Here is a 27,587-nt window from a genome sequence, read left to right as displayed (position 1 = left end):
TGCAAGTAGTGTGCATTGCACCTGCAATCGGCTGATTGTGGGTGCAATGCTTTACATGCGCCTAGTAAAAAAAATAAAAGCACTTTTTTTTTTACCTGCAAAAAAGATGTGCATCTATTTTTTTTTTTTTTCTACAAAGGTGAACTTATCCTTTAAGACTTAACACATGCAAGAACTAGGTCATACTGGAGTAAATCAATGAAAGAGAAAAGATTGTAACTGCCGTCAATGTTTCACAGGCAGGGAGTAGGGAGCAAGCACAAGAAAAAGTGGGTGAAAACGGTTTTAAAATCTTCAGACAGGTGAATTTATGTTTTAGTTATTTACTAAAATGTTTGCATTGTCACGTTTACAGCTTATACAGAAACACATTTTTCCAATATATGTCTATCTGGATGAATACATAATCGTCAGGCAAACAATATGCCTTCACGTAAAGGCAATGATGACCAAGCTTCGTCTAGGTCAAGGATCTTGCATCTCTTTAAATCCAATTAATACAACATTTAATCTTTCACTCCAGCTTTGTGGGCAAATGTTTACTGTAAAAGTTACTGGAATTTCACAAATACATATACAATAAGATAAATGACGACATATAAAGTATAGTGCAATAGAAATAATGGACACACTAGATCGTATTCCTTTTGATAATGAAGTCAGAAGGTGCTTACTGGCAATGCTTTGATCCAGATCGTAAATTCAGGCTAAAGCTGGCCAATACAAGGGTTTAGATTTATCAAATGGAATGAAGGCTTTAGTCCAATTGAGGTTGACCGTTTCATAATAGCGATTTTGGGGCAGGAATCTCAACACAAGATACTGAAAAGTCAATCATCCAATAAACAGAAGACTGTACATGACTGCTTATAGAACCCTGCTACAATCAGTCCTCTGTTTGCTGCTCCAGTTTCTTTTACCTATTGGTATTAGAAGATTTCCCAGTAAAGTCAATGAGCTCAAGTTTTTGGGTCACTGAAGGAAGGCATCATTAAAGTGATACTAAAGCTAAAAATGCTTTTTTACCTTAAAGCATTGCTTACATTTAAAAAGGTAAAAAAAATATTCTATTTCCCCCGTGTGAAGGCTGCATCTTTTCTCCTCTCTCTTCCTCTTTACACAGCACCCAAGGAGCAGAAGCTACTGGCTCCTGCTGTCAATCAAATGCAGTAAGGAAGAAGAGGGGGGGGCAGAGCTAGGTCCCACTGTGCAAGGCTATGGAGCGTGGGAGCATGCAGACACTGTGTGCCTCCCTAGCAAACAGCTTGCTATGAGGACACAAGAAAAAGAGCAGGAGCTAGGAACGCCACCGGGGGACTCAAGAAGAGAGGGATCAGGGCTGTTCTATGCAATACCACTGCACAGAGCAGACGAGAACAACATCTATGGGTCAGGGCTGCTCTGTGCAATACCACTGCACAGAGCAGGTGAGTATAACATGTATGTTATTTTAATACCCGTTTATTTATTTTTTTACTTTAGTAAAATTTTAAAGCACATCATCTAATTGCTTTCCACAGAAAAAACAAACTTTGGGTGGTGCATTCTGATGGAGAAGATAGCAAGTTGCATCACTAGGGTGCTTAATAATTTAAGCACCCTAGTGATAAGATTTCTGCACCTAGGATCCAACTTTGTCCACATGCAGAAACGATTTAGTGTTTTACTCCCTCCTCATTTTAGATATAATCCACTTCTAAATATAGAGAATGTGGACAGAGAAGGGAGATTCCAAGGCATTGAGGAAAAGAGCCTAGAACTCCGCATGGGTCATCTTGCTGCCAAAGTCCCTGAAAGGGTATTAAAAAAAAATACAAATAAAAATGATGGGGTCTAATATGCTGGTCTCTACCAAAATGCTAGAATACCAGTTTTGGGCGGTATAAAACCTGCAATTATAAAACAAAATATTAAACAAGCTATAATGGTATAAAACTGTAAACACAGACTAATTCAATATAAAAAAAAGATTGTCAAACATGATGTACAACCTTTTATTTTGAGAACCACCACTTTCAAATGCATGGCTGGCCAACTTTTGATGACCTCTTTGCTACGTAGACCTTGTTTAAAGGGAGAGCTGAACGCAACCATTGAGTGCTCCAAACGTATTAAACTAGACAACTAAAGAAATACCAGCAGCTTTGCTACATTTCATTTTATGGAATCCCAAATGCTACCTGCATTGTCTAGCTCACAGGTGTCAAACTGGCAGCCCTTCAGCTGTTGCAGAACTACAACTCTTAGCGGATATAAAATCTTGCAGGCACTTTGATTTTGGGTTCTACCCCTAGACCTTACCCCTTACTGCATTCTCATGGGATTACAGGTACTCTGCCTTCCCAGGAGGCTCGACACCTTCATGAAAAGGGCAGAACCTGTTGTCCAAGGTAAGTTTGTTTCTATTTTCTTCAAAAAAAAAGTATGTATAGATATTTTTTACTGGGAAGGTCCAAAATAATCAAAAACTTGCATGTTCATGCAAGGTCCGCAATAACAGACCGGGTTGGTAAGACTTTGCCCTACAGTCAGGAAAAGCATCTGTAACAAAGTGAAAGTAGATGGGGAAAGGTGCACAGCAGGGGATCTTTTAACTGCAAATGTTCAAAAAGCTCAACAGGTTCATTTTAAAGCAAAACCAGTGTTAAATAATAGAATATAGATATATAAATGCTAGTTGCTTTCCTGTCGTGTTGACCAATTGTCTTTGGGGCTTTCTGAGACATTGACTTGGAACAAGCATTCAGATCAGGAATTCTGACTTTTGGTGCAGCATGACAAATCACAAAATCAGTGGTTCAAAGGACCCAATTCAGAGACAGCCAAGCATTTTAATAAGGAGGTCAGTGATGGCAACCTCCATATTTCTCATGTACCAGTTTGCTTTAAAGTGACCCTGTCCCTACAAGGTCTCATTAAGCCAATCCTAGGATGTAAAAGAGGATGCTCCATTACTTGCCTTGCCTTGCTACTGATCCCGGCAGCGTATACAAAACCTGAGTTTGTTCAATACCTGGTGCCCAATCCCACCATAAAAACCGGTGGAAGGGACAGAATATCTTCTGTGGCCAGGGAAGAGCAAAGCAGATGGGTTCCAAGACACAAACCACTGAAAAGGTAGGTACACAGCATCTTTTACAGCTCAGCTTTAGTTTAATAAGCGTAGCGACAGTGTCACTTTGAGCTTGGCTGTACTCTACGGTGATAAACCTCCTCAACAAAAAGGAACTTAACAAATACTATTTCTTGTATAAAAAAAAAAAAAAAAAAAAAAAAAAAAAAAAAAAAAAAAAAGGGGGGGGGGGGAATGTTATGATCTGCTTTACAGAACACAAATTTCACATAAAAAAAAGCTTATTGCCAATACAATAGTTTTTTTATTTTCTTGTGTAAAAATGCTGGTAGGTAAGATTTATATATATTTATATAATATATTTATATCACTCATAAAGGGTACAAATCAATGTCATAAAACTGGACACAGCCCAAGACGATGTAACAAAGATAAGCACTGAGTTTGTGGTTTAAGTCTCTGGGTGATTCAGTGCGTGAATCAAAAGGCTTTATTTGATTTCAACGTATTTGATCAGTCACTCTTATACTGGGGGGGACATGGACACCAGCATACTTAAAGACGGTCCCGGATTTCTTGTCTGCTCGGACGTCGTTATTCTGTTTAGCTTTCCAACCTCTGCCTGCCAGGAGGGAACTTTTTTTGTGGTCATGTGTCGTCGGGCGTGCTTGGTCAGGTGATCGCTGCGCATGAATCGTCGGTCGCACAAAGGACAGGCAAATTTCTTCTCGCCTGTGTGGGTTCTGCGATGTCGAGACAGTTCGTCTGATCTAGCAAACTTTTTATCACATCCCTCCCAGTTACAGCTGAAAGGTTTTTCTCCTGCAACAGAAAAACAATAAAAAAAATTAAAAAAAATTACAATCCAACTGTGGAGTATTTCAGAAATGAGTTACTATCAAGCTCAAATACTAAGGGTCCTTTCACATAGGTGGTCCCGCCCAGTGGACTACACTTTGTTCAGCGGGGGAATCTATCTACTGATCCCCGCCGATATGCAGATGACAGGTCCACCTCCGCACACTGTACTGAGGTGGACCTTTCAGAGACCTGCTCTCTTCTATGGGAAGAGCGGATGAAAACAGACCGCCTCATTTTCATCCGCTCCCATCCACCAGACGGATGGAAAACAGGGTCTCCATCCGTCTGGATTTCAGACAGGTCACCACTGACATCTGCCGCACTATAGGAGTGAATGGATCATCTGATCAGGTCCACCTGAAAAAAAAAAATACAGATGGACATGATAGGAAAGCCGTGCGAAAGGGGCCTAGAGTCTACATATGCTTACCTCTCTCATTCACAGCATTTTCTATTACTAAAATATCAGTGCCCCACAAAGTGCTGAAACAGCCACCTGTGTTGCCCAAAGCAATCATTCCATCCCCCCTTTTCATTTGCTAACCTCAAATAAAAAAAAAGTAGAGAATCTGATTTGCTGCTATGGCAACACAGGTCTTAAAGGCACTCTGATAAATGAAGCTCAATGTTATGTGAGGGCTGTGTGACCCAAGACATTTATAAACTGTCTGAAAGAATGCTCTGTGCCGTCAACAGCAAATGATCAGATTATCCCTTTTCAGTCTATTGGTAGCTGTGGGCAACACAAAAAACAGTTCTACTTTCAGGCACTGACAAATGAAGCTGCGCAAGTCTAAAGCCCCCATACACACTATCAGATTTTTGTCTTCAGATTTACCAAAACCATCTAGTGCAAGGGCCTGCCTGATTGCATACGAATTGAAACTCCTAAGGTTTGACCTCATATTATATTATATGGTTATGGTAAATCTGAAGACTCAAACTAGCAGAAAATCTGATAGTGTGTATGGGGCTTAACAGTTACCAGTAAATATATTTTTTAATCCTATTTATTCCAAGCAGTTGGTTTTTGTAAAATGGAAACCAGCAACTTCACTAGCAAGCTGACTTTTTCCAAATATGTTAAAATGGAAATAAACCTACCAAAAAAAAAAAAATTCCAAATAGGCAAAACATTTACTGTAAAAGTTAGACTATCTATGGGGTTGATTTAATAAGAGGCAAAAAGACAGGGCTCTGCGAAGTGTCTTTGCCCCCTGCGAGTGCAGTTGCTCCAGAGCTTAGTAAATGAGGTAAAGCTTTACTTTGCAAACAATACCCAATCGCGTGCAAGACAAAAAAAACAAAACAAAAAAAAACAGCATTTTTGCTTAGACATGATTGAAAGATGGAACTCGGCAGAGCTTCTACTCACTCATTCACTAAGCTCTAGGAGGAACTGCACAGTCGATTTGCCTTTAGTAAATCATTCTATGCATAGCAATGAGCTGCACATATACAATGCAATACATTTTCAGCATGGCAGGATCAAGGCGGCGGAACACCCAGCGCACAGAAGATGCCGGTACCAGGAAGGGACCTCACAGACATTGGATGGGAGGCAGGTATTGCAGTTTGTTCAAATCACTTCAAATCCACTACAAAATGCAAAAGTAAAAAGAAAAACCAAATGCTCCTTTTTACCTCTGCTTGTAAATTAAATCTCATTACAAAATTTAGGTCCTCTAAAAACGATGGGGAAATCACTAGACATAAACTTAGCTGATGATCGGATAAATCCTTGAGGTCCATGCTGCTCCAGTTCTGGGTACAAAACGAATTATCACTACAGCCATTTATAGGGATACTAATCTCCATATAGTCTGAAGAGCAAATGACCGAAAAATTTAATTTAGGGCACCATTTACTGTCTTAAAGAGGAAGTAAACCCTGGTGAGTTTACTTCCTCTTTGATTCCCTGCAAAGGTAAAGCATAATGGACGAACTATGGCCTGGATGTCTTCAGGTAAATATCTCCTAAACCGTGTAGGTTTAGGAGATATTTCTTGGACCTACAGGTAAGCCTTAATCTAGGCTTACCTGTAGGTCAAAGTGGTTTGTAAGGGTTTACAACCACTTTAAAAGGAGAAGTATAGCCAAAGCCATTTTGTCTATACTTCTGTAGGTCACAGGAGTGAAATTTGTTGTCCACTCCTGTGACTTGGTTCCAGCAGACAGTGGGCTATAGTCCACTGTCATCTGAGGTCACAGAGCTGGCCCAGGCTCTAAAAAGATCCCAACCATAGGTTAGGATCCACACAGATTCCTGGACCAGTCTAGAGTCTTAGAAGTGGTGGCAGGCAGACCGATGCATCATCAGTCCGATGTTGCATCCACCTAGGGGAATATCTTTTTTTTTTTTTTTTTTCCTGAAACCCATACTTCTCTTAATTTCCAAATGACCGAACAGTGAATTTAGGGCACCATTTACAATCTCAAAAAGGGAAAAAAAAAAAAAAAAAAAAAAAAAAAAAGGGGAAGAGGTAGAAATGGGGCCAAAGCTGCAATTTGTTCTTGTTTTCAGCCAACAGCAAGCTAAACCTCGCTGTTGGCTGATGTCACAGAGCCGGTCCAGGCTCTGAAAAGATCCACCCAGATGCCTGGACCGGCAGCTGACTCCACTTAGGCCCCATTCACACCTGAGCATAGCGTTTTCAGGCATAGTGTCCCGCGATTTTGTACAGAACAAAAAGGTCACCAATGTAAAAAGCAGAAAAACACCCAAATCTGCCTTAAAAAAAAGTTCCAGAACTTGTTTGAGATTCAAGCGTTTTGGAGTGGGGGATGTGAACCATCGCCATAGAGAATGATTTTTTTTTCCCCTCTCCAATGCTCAGGTGTGAATGGGGCTTTAGAGCCCGAGTTAGCCGCTCCGGCCCCCTCCACAGCTTACAGCTCCAGTGAGTACTGAAGGGGCAGAGCAGAGAGCTGGTGACTGAGTCACAGTCTTTCTGCTCACTGCAGGCTGAGAACTCAGTGATCAGCAGTCTTTGATCTCTCAGTGCTCAGTCTTAGAAGTGGTGGAGGAGAGATACAGTATCAGATCAAGGCTGCATCCACCTAGGTGAGTATAAATTTTTTCCTGAAACTCATCATACCTAATAATTTTGCAAAAAAATTGCGTTCACAAGTACTGAAATTACTTCAAACCTTTTATTATATAAAACATTACAGTAAAAAGTTTTTTTTTTTTTTTTCACAAAAAAAGGCCTCACCTGTGTGGGTTCGAAGGTGTGCTTTGAGGTGTGAACTTTTGAAGTAGGTCTTCCTGCACCCAGTGAAATTGCAGACGTAGTTGCGCCTTCGGGAAAAGTCCATTTGTGGGGGGCTAGTCTGCCCAGAAGTAATAAATACAGGAGCTGGGGCAAGAGGCAATAGCTTTGTGTTTCCGACTGTCATTAGAGTCTGTGGACACTGCTGAGATGGCTGGGTGACAGATGCTTGAGGAAGGACAAACATAACAGTCCCTGGAGACATCGGTGTGCCCATAAGGACTTGTTGTGAAAGGGAGGTGGTTTGGGGCAAAATGGGTTTAATGGTATTGCACATTGGTTGAGAAGGTGGTTTAATAAAAGCGGAGATAACACCAGGTTGCCCGTTTACTGGAATCATCTGGCAGAGAACAGGGGAACTAGAAGCAGGAACAGAAACCAACGGATTTGTCTCGTTTGAGTGTTCATTTTCACATTTCACTGGCTCCTGTGTCTGTACACTGGCCGTTTGTTGTCTCCCAGTGTTTGCATTTGCACAGGGAATTTCAGTCTGTGGAAGGTACATAGGGGAGCTGCTTCTAGACAAGTCCTCTTGGACAGGAGTCTCTTTGGTGAGCTTGGAATGTTTGACATCGCAGTTTCGGGAGGATACGGCTGTTGGTGCTTTAGGTGGAGATTGGGGGAGGTGGTGGAAGGCAGATGTGTCAGCTGTGTGACGTATGACACTGGTGACCATTGCCTTGCAAGGCTGTGACCTTTCTGACATCTCACAGCTCTGCGAGGACAAGCTGTGGACTGCTGGAGTAAAAGGCTTGGATGCATTAGAAGACGACACAGAACAATGAGAACTGCTGGACATGACAGTCACTGGCTTGGAATATGTCACTTGGCAGGCAGGAGGGAGTGTTGTACAAGGCTCAGTAAATTCTGGACTGTGTGGAGGAGTCATGCACTGGAAAGCAAAAAAACACAAGCATAAGATAAATGGTGTCATGAGATTAAAGCGGAGGTCCGCCCACCACTGCAAAAATTTAAAGCCAGCAGCTGCGCATACTGCAGCTGCTGACTTAATAAATCAGACACTTACCTGTCCTGGAGTCCAGCGATGTCGGCACCGCAGCTGATGTTTCCATTAGCTGTCGGGTGCATGCCGCCTCTATTGTGAGTAAGGGAATCCGGCAGTAAAGCCTTATGGCTTCACACCGGGAAACCCTACTGCGCACGTGTGAGGCGAGGCTCCTCTCCTACTGGCCCGGTGTCCGGGGAAGGAGGGAGGGAGCCCGGGCACAGTGACATCCATACCCGCAGCTGAGGCTCCCAGAAGTGGGAATAGGATACCTGTGAAAGATAGGTATCCAGCCCCCTCCCAAAAGGTGCGGGGTGGGGGTACAACGAGCGGATGTTGCACTTTTGGGTGGAACTCCGCTTTAAGTGTAATGATGTGATGACCATGCAAGGATTTCTCTGCACTGAATTAACTTGAATTTACTCATTCTGCATTTTAAATGTCTAAAAAAATCATTTTCAGTTTTGCTAAAGTTAATGAACCATGGCACATGTAAAAGTCTTATTTTAATTCCTTGTGAGAAAAAAAAAAAAACACAACACACACACTAAATATTTAGGCTGACTGATCCACTAGGGTGTATATGCCCTGAAAAAATAAAGTTTGAAAAAGATGCTTCAAAAAGACGACTCCTAATGTGAGTCCCATGTCCAGGACTATGCACATTTGAAGTGCTTTTACTGCCTGTTCATTATATGAACACTTTAAACAAACCCCCATTCTCACCTCTGCAGCTAGAGGCATTGTGGAGAAATTCATTTTCACAACAACAATCTTTGCTTTTTTTTTGTAGGAAAAAAATTGGATTTAGCAGCATGCCAGCCCTCCAATATAAACACACAGTTGGCGTTTGTTAGCTGTTAGAAGCCAACATCAGATTATTTTCTGTTATGTTTGGGGACATAGTCCTTTACAAGCACCTAAAGGTGAGGGTGTGTTTTCAAACTCTTTACTACTTACCTCTCTGGCAGGCAGCAAGTCCCTACTTTAGCCAATCCAAGAACTATGGCCTCTGGTAGGATCTTCAACAGCTGACCCTAACTGGTGGTGTTAGAAGCCTGGTGTCTTCAAGTTAACCTCCTGTAGTAATGTAGTGGCGAATGAGAGAAGCATCAGCTGTTGAAGATTCTGCCAGGGGCCGCAGTGTTTGAATAGAGAAGTGATGACTCTGCCCACTGGACAAGTATCAGGTCTTCTTTAGGCAACCTGTTTTAGATTCTCTCTCCTCCCAAGTGTCATAGGTAGAGTTGTCCCGATACCAGTATCAGTGGCAATACTAAGCATTTGCACATGTATCGGTACTCGTGCAAATGCTACGATGCTTTCAGCGGGATTCCACCACTGACAGCTGAAATGTACAAAAAATAAAAAATAAATGGCGGCCCCCCAATTATCTGTTAACCACTTCAGCCCTGGAAGGATTTGCCCCCTTCCAGACCAGGCCATTTTTTGCCATATGGCACTGAATTGTTTTAACTGACAATTGCGCTGTCATGCGACGATGTACCCAAACAAAATTTATGTCTTTTTGACACAAATAGCGCTTTCTTTTGGTGGCATTTGATCACCTCTGCAGTTTTTATTTTTTGCACTATAAAATATAGCAACAATTTTGAAAAAATAAAATAATATTTTGTAGTTTTTGCGATAATAAATATCCCAATTTAAACAAATATTTTCCTCAGTTTAGACAGATTTATTTTTTTATTTATTTATTTATTTTTATTCAAAAATGTAGAAGAATACATATCGCAATAGGCGATATTGATTGGTTTGCACAAAAGTTATAACGTCTACAAAATAGGGGATAGATTTATGCAATTTTTTTTTTTTTTACTAGCAATGGCGGTAAACTGCGACATTGCGGTGGACAGATCGGACACTTCTGACACTATTTTGGGACCACTGACATTTATAAAGTGATCAGAGCTAAATATAGCCATTGATTTTTGTATAAACGTCACTGGCAGGGAAGGGGTTAACACTAGGGGCGATCAAGGGGTTAACCGTATTCCTTAGGTGTGTTCTAACTGTAGGGGGAATGGAACTGACTAGGGGAGGAGAGAAATCTGTGTTCATACTTAGTACGAACATACAATCTGTCTCTTCTCCCCTAAGAGAACTGGAATTTGTGTGTTTACAAACACGCAGAGCCCGGTTCTCGATCAAGCGATCACGGGTGCCCGGTGGTCATCGCACATGCATCAGCTGTGACATCTTAAAGAAGCGACGTACAGCTAAGGCGATTTGCACAGCCATGCCAAGCCTCCGCAGTATAACTGAGCAGGGCCGCAACGTCCTTAACAACTGATGACTCATCCAGCTGTCAGTGGGGTTCCCCTGTTGACAGCTGAAGAGTAAACAAAGTCCAAAGTTCCTCTGTCTAACCCCTTATTAACCCTTAATTTACATCTTATTCTCCTTTTCCATATAATTATTTTCCTGCTGACGCAAAATGAAAAAAAAAAAATCCCTAGTCATATACATCAGGTCATTTACCACAATGGAAGGCAATTTCAGTTCCAGATTGCTAAGAAATGCCCAGTAATTAGCAAAACAACTTAGGAAGCTAAATGTAGCGAATTGACCAAATCTCTCGATGTGTGGCATGCCAACCTACTTCCTCCACATTCAACTAAAAATATAGTCTAGTCAAATCAGTAACAGCCCTGCTCCAATCAAAAAATATATTTCTTAAACTGCATTCACACTGGGATGGGCACGGACCGTAAAACTATGCTAGTTTTAGTGGCACCATTCAGCCACTAGCGGAATGATTTTAACCCCGCTAGCAGCTGAATAAAGGGTTACCTACACAGGTATAGCGCCGCTGCTGAAGCATTTTGCAGGTGCTTTGGCAGCAGTGCCCATTCATTTCAATGGGCAGGAGCAATGTATACACCGCTCATGCTCTACCACCCAAAAGATGCTGCTTGCAGGACTTGCAAGCGCACCGCCCCAGTGTGAAAGCACTCAGGCTTTCACACCGGGGATGCATTTTTCCCCCCTAGTGTGAAAGGGGTCTTATGCCGCGTACACACGACCGGACTTTTCAACATCAAAAGTCTGACGGAATGATTCCGGCAGACTATTCGAACGTGTGTGGGCTGCAGCAGACTTTTGATTTGCAAAAGTCTGACAGACTTTAGAAATGGAACATGTTTCAAATTTTTCTGCCAGAACTCCACCGGACCCAGTTCCTACCGAGAAATCCGCTCGTGTGTATGCTAGTCCGACGGACAAAAACCGACGCTAGGGCAGCTATTGGCTACTGGCTATGAACTTCCTTATTCTAGTCCAGTCATACGTCATCACATTCGAATCCGTCGGACTTTGGTGTGATTGTGTGTGGCCAAATGCGTTCATTCGGAAAGTCCGTCAGAACTCCGTCGAAAGTCTGTCGGACCTAGTCCCTCGAAAAGTCCGGTCGTGTGTACGTGGCATTACCGTCTTCACAGTGAAGAATTTTTCAGTAACTTGTGAAAGCAGGGGGAAATTTCCCCAATCGGCATGCAGAGAGAGAGAGCTGCAGAGAGATATATATATATATATATATATATTTCTCTCTATCTAAAAAAAATAAAAAAATAAATAAAATAAAAAATTGACAAGAGTTGGGCATTTTGATTTTGCCGTCCAATACTTGAGCTTAGCTATGGCCAGCTGTAGACAATGCATAAAACAGAATACTTGGGCCCCTCAAGTCGCCACAATTTAAGTCCATTGCTCCTGAACAGGCTGCCATGCATTAGAAGGTCAACAAACACTGAGCTACATAACAGTGTTCACTCCTAACTTTCATCCCAGCTGAGACCCAGGACTCTCGGGCCTTTTTCCATAAGGGAGGTAGCCATAGAGAAGGGAAGACATCTAAACAAAACAATCATGTGCCAGCTTTAATGACATACAGTTTCAGGTCCCTCATCTCTGTCCTGTGTTTTCATGCCTGATTAATTAACTACAAAACATAAGAGCGGATTGCAGCATATTAGAAGGAATTACAGAAACAGAAGGCAAGAACACGCCGTACAGCCAGTTACATCAGCCCGGCAAAACTGGCCTGTGCTTACTGCCAGAAAAACAACAGAAATCAATACAAATAGTCCGATTATGTAGTAACAGTGCACAGCTCGGGGGGGGTTGGGGACAGGGGGTTCACGCTGGATCACTTCCATACACCCCCAGTACATTTTGCTCCTCCCTAACCCCCCCCCCCCCTTTATTCTTAGTTAACTCACAATTGATGACATGTGGGGGCTTTTGAAACTGTCGCCTAGGTAAAGTTTTGAGTACCAAAACTTGTCACCATTTCCAAAAGGCACTCACAAATTTTAGGCTTGATGCTTTTGGGTAACTTTTATATTTTAAAGTGGTTCTAAAACCTAAACATTTTAGCCTTAATGCATTCCAGCACCCCCCCCCTCTCCTATTTACTTACATGAGCCCTCATTCAATCCAGCACCGTACACGCTTGCACCTCTTCTCTCCTCTCACTTCTGGGTCTCACTGGGGCTCTCAGTGCTGTCAATCAAAGCCAGTGACGAGGGAGCAGGGCAGAATCCCACTGTGTCAATGGGCACAGCAGGAGGGCTCGGGAGCGAGTACACATGAGTGCCCCCCATGGGGGGGTGGTTTTCCATGGGAGCACTGGACAGAGAGGGAGGGGCCAGGAGCAACAGCAGGGGACCTGAAAAGAGGATGTTCATACAGATATGCATGTATGTACACACTCACTTTTTTAAATTTACATTTCGCTTTAACCTAAAATTGGGTAATATATTGCATTTGTGTGCCCTCAAAATTGAGTGCATTTTTTTACTGACAATTTCCACTCAAATGCTGTGTGATTGCAAATTAGAACTACGGCCATTTAATTCTCCAGGGTCTTTCAGAAACTGACACCGAGGGACAATCCACTGCTAGAGCAATTTGCTAGGGGAGTGGAGGATGGGGTAGCGTTTTTCTTCTCCCCCGGACAAAATGAGCAATTGACCCTTGCAGGGAAGTTGCGCTTTAACTGTTGGCTGTGAAAGTTTGGGATGAGGACTTGTGAAAGTTTGGGACTGAGTAGCTTTAGGTTGACACCTCTATTAGCTAAAGAATGAATGCAAACTAACTTTGGGGCCGATTTACTTACTAGAGTGCAAAACCTGGTGTAGCTGTGCATGGTAGACAATCCGCTTCTAACTTCAGCTTTTTCAATTAAACTTTGACAATAAATCCTGAAAGCTGATTGGCTTCTGTGCAGAGCTGCACCCTCCACTTTTAGTAAACCAACCCCTTTAAGTCTATGGCATTGAATGTCAGACGTAGCTGTGTTTATGACTGGTGTCATTAATGCTTATAATGAATATTACATTCTTGAACACTGGTGGTAATTATGTGTTCATTCTTACCAGGGTGGCTAGAGAGTGGAAATCTTTCGATATGGATGAGGAGGACTCGTATTGTAGTAGGCAATCGGAGGAGTCAGAAGCTGGAGTCAGCGGCCTCATCTTCAGCACTTCTCCTTTGTGAGATCTCTGACCCCAGGAGCTCATACACACCAGAGCTTCCACCGCCTCAAAGTCATTCTGCTCCAGTGTGCTGCAGGAGGAACGTTCGCTGTCATGTCTCTTCCTTTCCAGGATCGACTCACAGATGTCCATGAAGTCAACCTATGGAGACAAAGTAAAAGGGTAACTTGATCAACAAGAATGTCACACTATATAAGACACCGCCTGTGGATTTGGTCACACTAAAATATCACAACATAGTGCTCCCTGTACATCAGTGTCTTCCACCTACTCTTCCCATCATAGTGCCCCCTGTACATCAGTGTCTTCCGCCTACTCTTCCCATCATAGTGCCCCCTGTACATCAGTGTCTTCCACCTACTCTTCCCATCATAGTGCCCCCTGTACATCAGTGTCTTCCACCTACTCTTCCCATCATAGTGCCCCCTGTACATCAGTGTCTTCCACCTACTCTTCCCATCATAGTGCCCCCTGTACATCAGTGTCTTCCGCCTACTCTTCCCATCATAGTGCCCCCTGTACATCAGTGTCTTCCACCTACTCTTCCCATCATAGTGCCCCCTGTACATCAGTGTCTTCCGCCTACTCTTCCCATCATAGTGCCCCCTGTACATCAGTGTCTTCCACCTACTCTTCCCATCATAGATTTCCCTTTTCTTCCTACTGACTGTGTCCCCATTCAAGAAATGTTCCTTCCCTTCCTGCCCTGGTGACCACACAGCAGAAATAGAACCCTTTGTCATACTAGCGATGCCCATTTCCCTGTTATGGAGTTATCCTTCTGACTTTCTGATCTTATGAACACATGGCGTTTTTTTTCCTATGGGAACACAGACAAAAAAAAATCTGAAAGCACTTCAGGGGAGGAAGCACTCTGGATGACAAAATAACCTAGAACCTTATGCCTGTGGTTCATCAGCAACTGTAGCTTACATGCATTACATCTTGAATCGAGTTTAGAGGTCAAATCGATTTAAAATTGAAGCAAATCGTTTTTTTTTTTTCACCAGGACCAGCGCTGACACTGCGCCGGTCCTGAGGTGCTGCGGGCAGGAGTTTTTAGGCAAGGCTGTGGCTTCGGCCTAGTCCACGGCGTCCAGCCTCGTGGACTAAGCTGAAGCCACGGCCTCGCCTAAAAAAACTCCTGCCCGCAGCTCCTCAGGACTGGTGTCCATCAAAAATTTTTTTATATATATATATATATATATATATATATATATATATATATATATATATATATATATATATATATATATATATATATATATATATATATATATATATATATATATATATATATATATATAAAATTTGAATAGTTTCGCAGATTTTTTTTTTTTTTTATTTTTTTTTTAGAAAAATCACACACAGCTCTAGTATTCACCTTAAAATACATTGTTCACTTGTACAAAATAACTGCCTATGCAGAGAAGGGGTGTCTGTAGACAAACTCCGCAGCTCTGACCAAAGTTGCATAATGCCCTTACTATAGGTGTAGGCCATTTATGTACCTCTTGAATCCTGGCTGAAAATTTCCCAGATTGCAGCACCTCATTGCTAGCAAGTTGCTCAGACACTCCCAGCTGTTACTGTTCACCATCATAGGGGTGACCTCTCAGATGCTGAGGTCAGAGCTACTGTATGAGGGGAGAGAATACGTATGTGAGGGGTTTGTATCAGAGAGCAGCTCGCTCCTATGATGGAGGGGAACAATAACAGCTGGGAGTGTTTTAGGCCAGTCATACACGAGTCCAATTCCAAAATAATTCATTTTCTTTAAAAGATCTTATCAAAGAATTTGCAATCGAATTAGAGTGATCAGACATTTTGGAAATTTTTTGAAAAACTACCGATTTTCGAATGAATGATGGGAGAATTGTGTGAGAAATATATAAATCGAAAAAGAAAATTCCCAGAAAGTAAAGAAGATACCTGGCCACAAAAATTATTTTCTGTAGCAACATGTGGTGAAATTGGAGGCTTGATTGATTTTGAAATAAATGGTGGCACCATTGGATCACAAAACACACCAAAAAAAATTTAAATAAATTCAGATTTTCGAAAGAAAACTGTCAGTCCTCCAGCTGTTGCGAAACTACAAGTCCCATAATGCCTCTGCAAGTCAGCCTGTCAGCCTTGCAATACCTCATGGGACTTATTTCGCAACAGCTGGAGGGCCATCAGTTTGAGACCCTTGCATGGGCAAGTTTACCTTTACAGAAAACCTGTAAGGTGACCTTACACTGGACCCCCTCCCCCATCGCACTCGGTCCTGCAGTATCTGAAGCCGGCGATCTCCCGCACCGGCACATCTGGGGATCAGAAATCCCCCGCGGCTTCATCTCCTAAAAACGTACCTCCGAAAGGTTTGTATAGGAGGCATTCTAATTGGTTGGCACCAACCAATCAGAATCCGCATAGTCCGTCCTGTCAGTGTTGTAGAACAGGAGAGAAAGCCGTGGGATATCAAATCCCCAGACTGGTAAAGCAGCTATACGATGTGTCAGTGCAGGAGATCGCCGGCCTCAGGTATTGGCGAGACCAGGTCCGATGGGGAGAGGGTCCAGTGTAAGTTCACCAGATTTTGTTGACAGATTTTCTGTAAAGGTGATCTTACATTTTAAGGGTCCATTTACATCTCTGTTACAGCAACCCATGTTACGTGAGCCGATGAGCTGCAGGGCAATTCCTCTTGAATAGCACCCAAAAGGCAACACACATACAGTGCCTTGCGAAAGTATTCGGCCCCCTTGAACTTTTCAACCTTTTGCCACATTTCAGGCTTCAAACATAAAGATATAAAATTTACATTTTTTGTGAAGAATCACCAACAAGTGGGGCACAATTGTGAAGTGGAACGAAATCTATTGGATAATTTAAACTTTTTTAGCAAATAAACTGAAAAGTGGTGCGTGCAAAATTATTCGGCCCCTTTACTTTCAGTGCAGCAAACTCACTCCAGAAGTTCAGCGAGGATCTCTGAATGATCCAATGTTGTCCTAAATGACTGATGGTGATAAATAGAATCCACCTGTGTGTAATCAAGTCTCTGTATAAATGCACCTGCTCTGTGATAGTCTCAGGGTTCTGTTGAAAGCGCAGAGAGCATCATGAAGACCAAGGAACACACCAGGCAGGTCCGTAATACTGTTGTGGAGAAGTTTAAAGCCGGATTTGGATACAAAAAGATTTCCCAAGCTTTAAACATCCCAAGGAGCACTGTGCAAGCGATCATTTTGAAATGGAAGGAGTATCAGACCACTGCAAATCTACCAAGACCTGGCCATCCCTCTAAACTTTCAGCTCAGACAAGGAGAAGACTGATCAGAGATGCAGCCAAGAGGCCCATGATCACTCTGGAGGAACTGCAGAGAACTACAGCTGAGGTGGGAGAGTCTGTCCATAGGAAAACAATCAGTCGTACACTGCACAAATCTGGCCTTTATGGAAGAGTGGCAAGAAGAAAGCCATTTCTCAAAGATATGCATAAAAAGTCTTGTCTAAAGTTTGCCACAAGCCACCTGGGAGACACACCAAACATGTGGAAGAAGGTGTTCTGGTCAGATGAAACCAAAATCAAACTTTTTGCCCACAATGCAAAATTATATGTTTGGCGTAAAAGCAACACAGCTCATCACCCTCAACACACCATCCCCACTGTCAAACATGGTGGTGGCAGCATCATGGTTTGGGCCTGCTTTTCTTCAGCAGGGACAGGGAAGATGGTTAAAATTGAGGGGAAGATGGATGCAGCCAAATACAGGACCATTCTGGATGAAAACCTGTTGGAGTCTGCAAAAAACCTGAAACTGGGACTGAGATTTATCTTCCAACAAGACAATGATCCCAAACATACAGCAAAATCTACAAAGGAATGGTTCACAAATAAACGTATCCAGGTGTTAGAATGGCCAAGTCAAAGTCCAGACCTGAATCCAATCGCGAATCTGTGGAAAGAGCTGAAAACTGCTGTTCACAAATGCTCTCCATCCAACCTCACTGAGCTCAATTTCAGTCTCTCGATGTGCAAAACTGATAGAGACATACCCCAAGCGACTTGCAGCTGTAATCGCAGCAAAAGGTGGCTCTACAAAGTATTAACGCAAGGGGGCCGAATAATTTTGCACGCCCCACTTTTCATTTTTTTATTAGTTAAAAAAAGTTTCAAAAATCCAATAGATTTCGTTCGACTTCCCAATTGTGTCCCACTTGTTGGTGATTCTTCACAAAAAATAAAATTTTTATATCTTTATGTTTGAAGCCTGAAATGTGGCAAAAGGTTGAAAAGTTCAAGGGGGCCGAATACTTTCACAAGGCACTGTACATTTCAGTGCACTACACCATATGCCAATGCACCATGCTGCGTTGCATTATGTTCATTTTATGGCATTTGATGGAACATTTTGGTGCATATGCATTATTTTTATGGGCTGCAACATACACTGAAGTGAAGTGTGACATAACAACCATTAGGCCCCTTTCACACTGGGGCGTCAGCGGTCAATCCCTGCTATTTTTCAGCCGCTAGTGGGGTGCTTTTAACTTCTGCAAGCAGCTGAATAAGGGTTAAAATGTTCCATAATGCACCGCTGCAGCCGCGCTTTGCTGGCGTTGCCCATTCATTTCAATGGGCGGTGTATACATCGCTCCTAAGATGCTGCTTGCTGGAGTTTTTTTTTTTTTTTTTTTTTTTTTTTAAACATCCTGCCAGCACAATCGCCTCAGTGTGAAAGCCCGAGTGCTTTCAGACTGAGACTGCAGGGGAGGTGTTTTTCAGATGCTTTTTAAACCCAAAAGTGCCTGAAAAACTCCTTAGTGTGAAAGGGGTCTTACAGCATGACACAAATATAAAAGGGGCCCTAAGACCCCCTTCATACTGAAAGCACCCAGGCAACAGCAGTAAAGCGGTAATATTTTTTTTAGCACCGCTTTAGTGGTGCTATTCAGTCGCTAGCAGGCAGTTTAAACCCCCGCTAGCAGCCGAAAAAGGGTTAAATCCGCCCGCAAAAAACGCAGCTGCGGTTTGCCGGCACTGCCCATTGATTTCAATGGGCAGGGGCGCTATAGGAGCGGTGTGTTTGCCGCTCCTATAGTGCTGCAAAGAAGCTGCTCGCAGGAATTTTTGTGATGCCCTGCCAGTGCAGCACCCTAGTGAAGGCACTCGGGGCTTTCGCACTGGGTTTGCAGCTGAGGCTTTTCTTCGGGCGCTATTTTTAGCACTAAAGTGCCTAAAAAATGCCTCCAGGGTGAAAGGGGTCTAAATGTGTCTGTTCATTCTTCCTAAACCCTGCTTACATAACATTACCCCCATGTGGATGCTACAAGCCAACTGTGGAGACCTCAAATCGATCAGTCAAGGAATTTATCTCAATGCAGATGCAATCAATATGTTAGGGCCCCCGGGGGCCCCCCCAGCACTCGTTTCTTCAAATCTCCCACATCAACTTCTCATTCAGCATTCATAAAAGTGCTTGTAGGAGGGGGGAGGGGGAGCCAATCAATGCCGTGTTGTTCCTAATGCTTTGCTGCAGGATCACAACAGACGGAATACCTCTGTCCTGGCATCGGGCACACCAGCACACATGGGGTAGCCCCCTTTCACGCCCCTTAATATGGGGTCATTTGGTGAAATGTCTGAAACGTGACGGCAACAATTTCCAGAAAGGAAAAGGAAAATCCTCCCTCAGCGCTGCCTGTGCGGTGTGTGTGTGTGTGCGTGTGTGTCGCGCCGTTCTCCGTGTCCTCAGATAACCTGAGCCAACATGGAGATGAAATGTCACAGTACTCTCCTCACAGGCTAAATTGGACCCGACGTCTGCTTATCACTCACAATCATTTACCAGAGTAAAACACACAGTCAGCCAAACACAATACTCAATGGGCAACATTTATCATAAGTGGAGCAGCTGTGCACAGCAACCAATCAGCTTCTAGCTTCAGCTTGTTCTCTAAAGCTACAGAGGGGAAAAAAAATAAAAAATGAAAGACACAAAATGATTGGTTGCCGTGCACAACTGCCTTGGGTTCTGGCTGCTCTAGTTTTGATCACTTCCCCTCAATTTCTATTTGCCAGAGCAATGATGAACAGTATCCCATGGCAACCACATCCGCTGCAGTCAGATCAATGAAAGAGGACTTCTGATTGGCTGCCACAGATGATGGCCCTTTCCAATTGTCCCCATATAAAAAAAAATAAGGAGGAATTGTGAAATGTACTGCTCACAGCAACCACATTCCTGGTGGTCATGTACCAAAGAATGAAGGAAATAGTACGGGTTACCGTTTCTTTTTTTAATTTTGCATTATAAATCAGCCCCTAGCACAGAACAATGGTGGGCAGTTCAGCCGGTCATATACAGATCCACACCATGGATGGCTGATTATGCATGGCTGGCTACTGTATTGTGACTGGCAGCTGTCAGAACACCCAAACAGTGGCTGGATCTGCTTGGATGCTACAACTGTTGCGTTGACCATTTCCCCCCCAAAAAAAAAAAAAACTGACAAGCTTTCAAGCTAGGGAAAAAGGTTAAACCAGAACTGAAGGCATTTTCATCACCCTGGCAGGCAATTTATTGCAGAAGACATGTGCAGTGTCACGTCTTCAATATAATGCACCTACCTGCTCACAGTGTTCTGCAGCATGTACACCGAGCTGCGCATGCACAGCTCAGCTTACATCTCCGGAACAGTTTGTGTGTGCTGGACTGACTGACTGTATGCACAAGAGTTAAGTCATCCTGTGCCAGCCAATAAAGAGGCCCAAAGATTTGCACTGTGGGAGAAGATGCCAGAGCCAATGAGAGACACCTTGAGAACTGTAGATGTTTGGCTCCTTTCACACTTGTGCGACTTGAAGCAATGCCTGTGCAATCTTGATTTCTATGGTTTTCAAGTTGCATCAAAGTCGGACCAAAGTAGTGCAGGGACTACTATGAGGTCGCTGCGACTTTAAGGCGCACAGATATGAAACTCATTGGAAATCATGGGGTACGACTTGTCATGCGACTATGCAGTCCCAATTCGCAGGGCGAGTCGCATAAACGTGAAAGGGGCCTAAGTGAGAAGATAAGTGACTGACTTTAGTTCCACTTTAACAGGTGATTGATGTCACCAGCCACACAAGGGTGCTTAAAAAGAGAAACAGAAAATGAACCCTCTGCAAGGCGTTCCCGGTGTCTCTGCACACCGAGCTCCAGGTTTACTTTCTTTCACTTTCACTTTTTTGGGACTAAGCAATAACAAAACTGCTGCAGTAGCCACCAGCGCTTTATAAACTGGCGCTGTGTGTAGCTGATGACACATACATGTTCCTGCAGTGGTACAGGGACTTTCCGTCTAAGGCTGGAACAAAAGCAAACTTGGCTCAGCACTAACCCATCATTCACAGGAAGCACTGTGTTTACCAGCGAATACAAAGCTTCCTCCGACTGGCTGATGTGAGCGGATGGCATCACCATCTCCACCAATCAGAGGAAGCCTTGTATTCATTAACCACTTTGCGCCGGTAGGACGTCCAGGGACGGCCTCGGCTTTCGGTGGTTATATATCTGAATGATGCCTGAGGCCACAGACATCATTCAGATGTCGGTGTTTTCAGCCAGCGATTCCCTGCACCATAAGAAAGATCATAGCAGCTGTTCTGCCACTTGATCGTTCTTACGGGAGGCGGAAGGGCACGCCCCTTCCCTCCCGCCGCCCTCTGGTGCTTCTACCGGACTCACCGCTTCCATCGGTGAGTTGGTCACAGGATCCGCCGGCCCCCAGATAATACGATAGAGATTTCCGGTGGCCCAGATCGTCCCCGGAGTCTCTATGATCGTTCGGAGGCCGGGCGCGATGTTATGACGTCACGCCCGGCCTCTGCATTCAAAATAACGGCGCCGATTTGGCTAGGAAGCCAGGATCGTTTTTTTTTTTGTTTTTTTGATTTTTTAAGGCTTCCCAGCCTAGGAGGTGAGATGTGGTGTCTTATTGACCCATATCTCACTGTAAATAGGTCCAATCGTGCCACATTTCTATTACAAGGGATGTTTACATTCCTTGTAATAAAAAATTTATTACTTTTATTTCTTTTTTATTTTTTTAAGTGTCAAACTAATAAAAGTAAAACAATAATAAAAAAAAAAAAAAAAAAATTAAAGCGCCCCTGTCCGGGAGAGCTCGTACGCAGAAGCGAACGCATACGCAAGTCCCGCCCACATATGAAAACAGTGTGCAAACCACCCGTGAGGTATCGCCGCAAACGTTAGAGCGAGAGCAATAATTCTAGCACTAGACCTCTTCTAACGCTAAACATGTAACCAGTAAAAAAATGTAAAGCGTCGCCTATGGGGATTTTTAAATACCAAAGTTTGGCGCCATTCCACAAGCGCGTGCAATTTTGAAGCGTGACATGTTGGGTATCTATTTACTCGGCGTATCTTCATCTATCACACTATGCAAAAAAATTGGGCTAATTTTACTGTTTTGTTGTTTTTTTTTTAAGCATGAAACTTTTTTTTCTGAAAAAAACGATTTCGAAAAATTGCTGCGCAAATACCGTACGAGATAAAAAGTTGCAACAACTGCCATTGTATTCTCTAGGGTCTTTGCTAAAAACAAAAAAAAAAAACATATATAATGTTTGGGGGTTCTATGTAATTTTCTAGCAAAACAAAATAATGAATTTTACATGTAGGAGAGAAATGTCAGAATTGGCCTGGATGGGAAGTGGTTAATAAAAATTAAAGGCTTTGTATGAATGGCTGAGCAGCCATTTAAAAAAAGGGAGAGTAACTTTTTGTTGGTACTTGCACCCACGTCCTCGTTTTTTCACCTAGGTGAGGATGACGTCACCCTACCCACCTGAGATGGGATGACCATATGCGCATTTCCTGCACAGAATACAGTCGCTTGCTAGCAGAGCTAACCAAAGACCGTAAATAAAATTACGCACTTAAAGTGGTCACGTTTGGATGTGTACAGTGCTTAGACACTTGTGCGACTTGGGACTGCAAAGTCGCATAACAAGTCATACCCCGTGATTTCCAATTAGTACCATTCATATCTATGCGACTTCAAGACACAGAAACTTCAAAGCAGAGCGTCTGCGATCACCATGCATGATCTGAGACGTCGCCCCAGAACGAGATTCACACCGCCGGCGGGGCTGGTGGCAACTAGTTAAGTGGTTAATGAGGTAATAAAAAACTAAACAGTAAAGTTAGCTCATTTTTATTTTTTGTACAATGTGAAAAAAAAAAAAAAACACACATGGAGATTCTCATTTTGATCAGATTTGTGCAACTCTAGTGTGCATGCTATGGACACAGCAGTCTCCCTACCTCTATTGTACACCACTATATGGGGCCCACATTTTCCTTTGTAGACACAGCTGTGTATAAGGCCCAATTAATTCCTTTAGCTTTACATTGCCTACAAAACTATACGCTGTAGGCATCTAAACGCAGCATTTAAGATCCCTGTATGAATGAGCCCCTAATCCCAGGAGGCTGCAGGACCCGTCCGTCGCTTCATCGTGTGCAGTGGTGAGCTGTCTGATTGGTTAGGAAGTCACAGCCATCTCCCTATTCCTAGTTGGCGGCTCCGGGGATGGCAGTGTTGAGAAGGTTCAGTTGCAGGGAAGACAGCGCTGGACTGCATAGGTTGGCCATATCAGCAGTCTACACAATTTAAATCTGCTGACAAGCCGGGTGAAGTTCCCCTTTAATGAGAACTCCTCATTCATCAAACTGCTGAGCTCATTTCCTGTGTTGTCTCCACAGCGGATGGCTGACCTACAGCAGCCAGGCCACTTCTCACCATCAGCCTGAAGAATGATGAGTAATAGAAGCTGAACTTCAATCGGGGCATGTCCCAACCTGCTCCCTGTGTACAGCTGTTTGTTATTAGGCCTCAGACACATAGCTGCAGGCTAGAGGAATCTCCTGTACTGTGTACAAATACCCATCTGACTGGATGGGATCACTGCAGGCTCAGAGGAATGTCCTGTACTGTGTACAAACACCCATCTGATTGGATGGGATCACTGCAGTCTCAGAGGATTCTCCTGTAATGTATACGACACCCATCTGATTGGATGGGATCACGGCAAACTCAACCAGAGGAATCTCCTGTACTGTACACAACACCCATCATGATTACATATGCAACTTGAATCGCACAGAATTGTATGACAATGGAAATCACATTGTTTTCAATAGTGTCTGTTTACATCCATGTGACTCAGCAAGGAGTGATTTTGTGCTACTTTGGTAGGATTCCAGTGCGATTTTGGCCCCACAGAATATGCAAACCTTATCAAAGTTGCATCACATAATTACACTGAAAATCGGATCAGTCAGTTTGCAGCGATGTGCACCTAGCCCAAGGGAGACTGAGCAGATTGTATAGTCAGTCTAAGCCCTCGGCTCTTCTGAATGCCTTTCTCCTGACTGGAAAAAGGCAGTGTTAAAAATCTGTTTAGATGCATTCAAGCCTTTGGCCAAACATTTCAATTGGGCAGAACATTAAAGTAGAGCTCCGCTTGTCTGCCTCCCTCCCCCCCGCCCCATTTTGGGGAGGGGATCCCTGGTTTGGACCACTTCAAAAGGTCCCAGAAGAGTGCGGCCCATTCACAGCGTGCGTCATACATGCGCAGTAGGAATCCCCACTGTGCTTCACTGTGGTTCCTTTAGTCAGGATATAATATAGAAGAGTCTGTCTGATTGGATTGTTTAGGTGGTTTATTACAGTGATGGGAAATCTAAAGTGGATTATAAAACACTTGTGTGATCAGATTGTATAACGTGGGATCACCATGCACCTTACAATTTTATTGTACAATATCCTTTAGATCCCTTTCAGGGACTTATCGGATTTGGTAAAAATGAAACTGATTGTTCGGATGTGTCCCATTAGTTTCGGTAAATCTTACATAGACTGTACAGTGTATGGCCAACTCAAAGGTGTAACAATTCCTGAAAGCACATAATCAGTCACCCTCTCCTTTTATTCTAATGTACAGGAAGCAAGAATGCTGGGGAAAGGAATTTAATAAAACTGGCAACCAATCAGCTTCCAGTGCTCGGTACAGCTTTGGAAATGGAAAGTGGAAGCCGATTGGTTGCCATTCTCAAGTCTTAGTAGACCACCCCCCCCCCCCCCCCCAAGGATCTGGTGGAAATTCCCTGGCTGTGATTGGTCGCTGGTCACAGGAGATTCTCAGAGGCTCTACAAAGGGTTAACCATCTCATCTGCGACACTGTATTCTATATAGAACGATGACATATTCAATGCTGTACAGCACACACACTCAGATCATAAACGCGTCCTTGTCTGCAGAGCTCGCAATCAACGGATCGATAAAAGCCCCACCCAGGCAGTGCCGATCAGCTGTCATCCCCCGTGGACGGAGTTGTTTTGCAGATTGTGGGCGGAGCCTATCGCGGACAATAAGTAGTGAGCACAGCGTTGTCCCACCCAGAGACAAGCGGGCAACAACTGAGAGCCCCGCCCCTCTCGGCCAACCCAGAGGGCGGGGCCGCGCGATCCAAATATAGCCTTCCAATACGTCATCCATTAAAATAGCCATGTGAGGGAGGCTGGGCGTGGTGGGAAACGAGGTGGGCGCGACAGTGGAGCCGGTGGGCGGGGCCTGCGTTCAAAAACCATCCAAAAAGAAAACAGGCAGGGCGGTTGTCATTTAACCCCCTTTATATAGAGAGCATCCTCCGGCATCTAAGGGGTTACAGGATACCCGCACCCAACACAACTCCATTTCCTGGGGCGACACTCGGCACCACCGACATCTCCTACACTATACAATACAAAGCTCCACTGACATCTCCTATACAATACACAGCACCACACTATACAACACAAAGCACCACTGACATCGCCTATACAATACACAGCACCACACTGACATCTCCTATACAATACACCACAAAGCTCCACTGACATCTCCTATACAACACAAAGCACCACTGACATCTCCCACACTATACAATACATAGCACTAGATGATTAGCACAGGACTCATACCACTACATTCTGCACATAAGAGCACTAAACCCATACTATACTGTATAGGGGCACCGATCCTCTACTGATCCCGTACAAAATACAGTATAGAAGAGCACTGAGCCCATCAATTACCATATATAGAGGCACCGATCCCATTTTATACTGTATATAGGGACATTGAACCCATACTTTACTATGTATAAGAGCAATGAGCCCTGTATACAGGGAGACTGATACTATACTGTATATAGGTGCACTGGACCCATACTATACTGATTCCATACAGAATACAGTATAGAAGAGCACTGAGCCCATTACTATATATAGGGGCACTACCCCATACAATGCTATGTATAAAAACACTGAACCCTTACCAAATGCTGAATATAAGAGCACACATCCCATAGATTAATATACAGTCACTGAACCCATTCTATACGTTTTTGTTTTTATAGGATCACAACACTGAGCCCATATTACACTGTGTATAGGACTGACTGAACACAGCAATAAGCCCATACTATATATGTCTGATCACAATACTGAGACCATATAATACTGTATATAAGAGTACCAAACCCATATATTATGATCACAGCCCACACTTTTTTTTTTTTTTTAATAAGAGTGATAGATATATATGAGCTCAGTGTTGTGACCATAAATATTATATAAGGTACAGTTATCTTATATAAAGTATTATATGGTCACAGTACAGTGTTTGAAGCACTGTGCACATACAATTCATTACATCTGCCCATAGAGCAGAGTTATCATTATGACATGATCAAATCCCCCCAGGAGGACATTCTACACCCACCCCTGCCATTGACAGCACCATAGAGCACACAATATACAGAGTGATGACACTATGGTGTATATACAGATGATATATACAGAGGGATGACAAATTAGTATTGCATACAGTGGGGATGTCTATACAAAGTGATGAGACACAATGACAGATGCTCCTCCAGTGATGGTCCATGCACCTGTATGACCAATCACAGACCCCCTGTATAGAGTAATGATAATCTAGGTGCTAGACTGGGTGTATATATAGAGGATAATGTGCATACCATAGGAGGGGGTCCCTGGTGTAACATTCCTATGCCATCCTCTCTTTGTGTGCCCACCTATCCCCCCAATCCCAGCACACAATGGTCAGTGGGTGACTTACAGCCCTGTCGGTGGTGGTGACGTTGATCATGGTGTCAGGCCGGTCCAGGGTAACAAAGGATGGAGCGGTGTCGGTAGCAGGACGTGGTGCCGCCTGCTAGAGCCGGGGCTGCTCATCAGCAATAACAAGCTCGCCTTCTTTGCATTGGGGATGTTACCTCCTCGTCGTCATGTTGCATGGGAGGGCCCGGCTCCGGCGTGCACACCAACACACAACGGGGAGGGGAGGCGGGGAAGGCAAGGTGAGGACATCGCACTCATTGCACAACCAAGGGAAGGAGGGGGGGAAAGCCGCGGGCCAATCGGCGCTCGCTTAAGCCTCCGCTCAGCCAATGGCGGCCAAGCCGGGAGCGTGATCAGCTCGTGTTGAAGGCATGCCGCTTAGGGCTGAGTGTGCGAGAGCTTGGAAAGTAGGGGAAAGGTCGCGCGGCGGAGGGGGCGTGTCTAGAGAAGAGAGACGCGGTCTGTCACCGGGGAAGCCCCGCCCTGCCGGCTCAGACAAATACACGGAGGGAGCCGCCTGTGTACTCGGCTTGGCTCCCCTGGGGTGTGAGAGATGCCGGGCCAAGCCTGCAATACAATACAATGTTGTGCAGTACTGGGGGGGGAGAGGAATGCTGAGCTGGGCTCACATAGGCGCCTTGTCCCCGCCCACTGACACGCCCACCGGG

The 27,587-nt window shown here is 43.8% G+C and overlaps 1 protein-coding gene across 1 annotated transcript; it reads right to left on the bottom strand.

Moving 5' to 3' along the window:
* Positions 1-307: 307 nt before the first annotated feature.
* KLF11 (KLF transcription factor 11) lies at positions 308-27,190 on the bottom strand. The gene is made up of 4 exons (XM_077488769.1): positions 26,918-27,190; positions 13,609-13,869; positions 7,150-8,098; positions 308-3,895 (listed from the first exon to the last, which is right to left on the bottom strand). Exons 1-4 carry the CDS (start codon positions 26,945-26,947, stop codon positions 3,597-3,599), a joined length of 1,539 nt encoding a protein of 512 aa, XP_077344895.1. The 5' UTR covers positions 26,948-27,190; the 3' UTR covers positions 308-3,596.
* Positions 27,191-27,587: the final 397 nt, after the last annotated feature.

Source organism: Lithobates pipiens, unplaced genomic scaffold (assembly GCF_037356315.1).
Source record: "Lithobates pipiens isolate NorthernLeopardFrog02 unplaced genomic scaffold, aLitPip1_a1.2 Scaffold_18, whole genome shotgun sequence".
NCBI lineage: Eukaryota > Metazoa > Chordata > Amphibia > Anura > Ranidae > Lithobates > Lithobates pipiens.
Note: the sequence above shows the minus strand (reverse complement) of the source record. Positions and strands in the feature narration are given on the sequence as shown.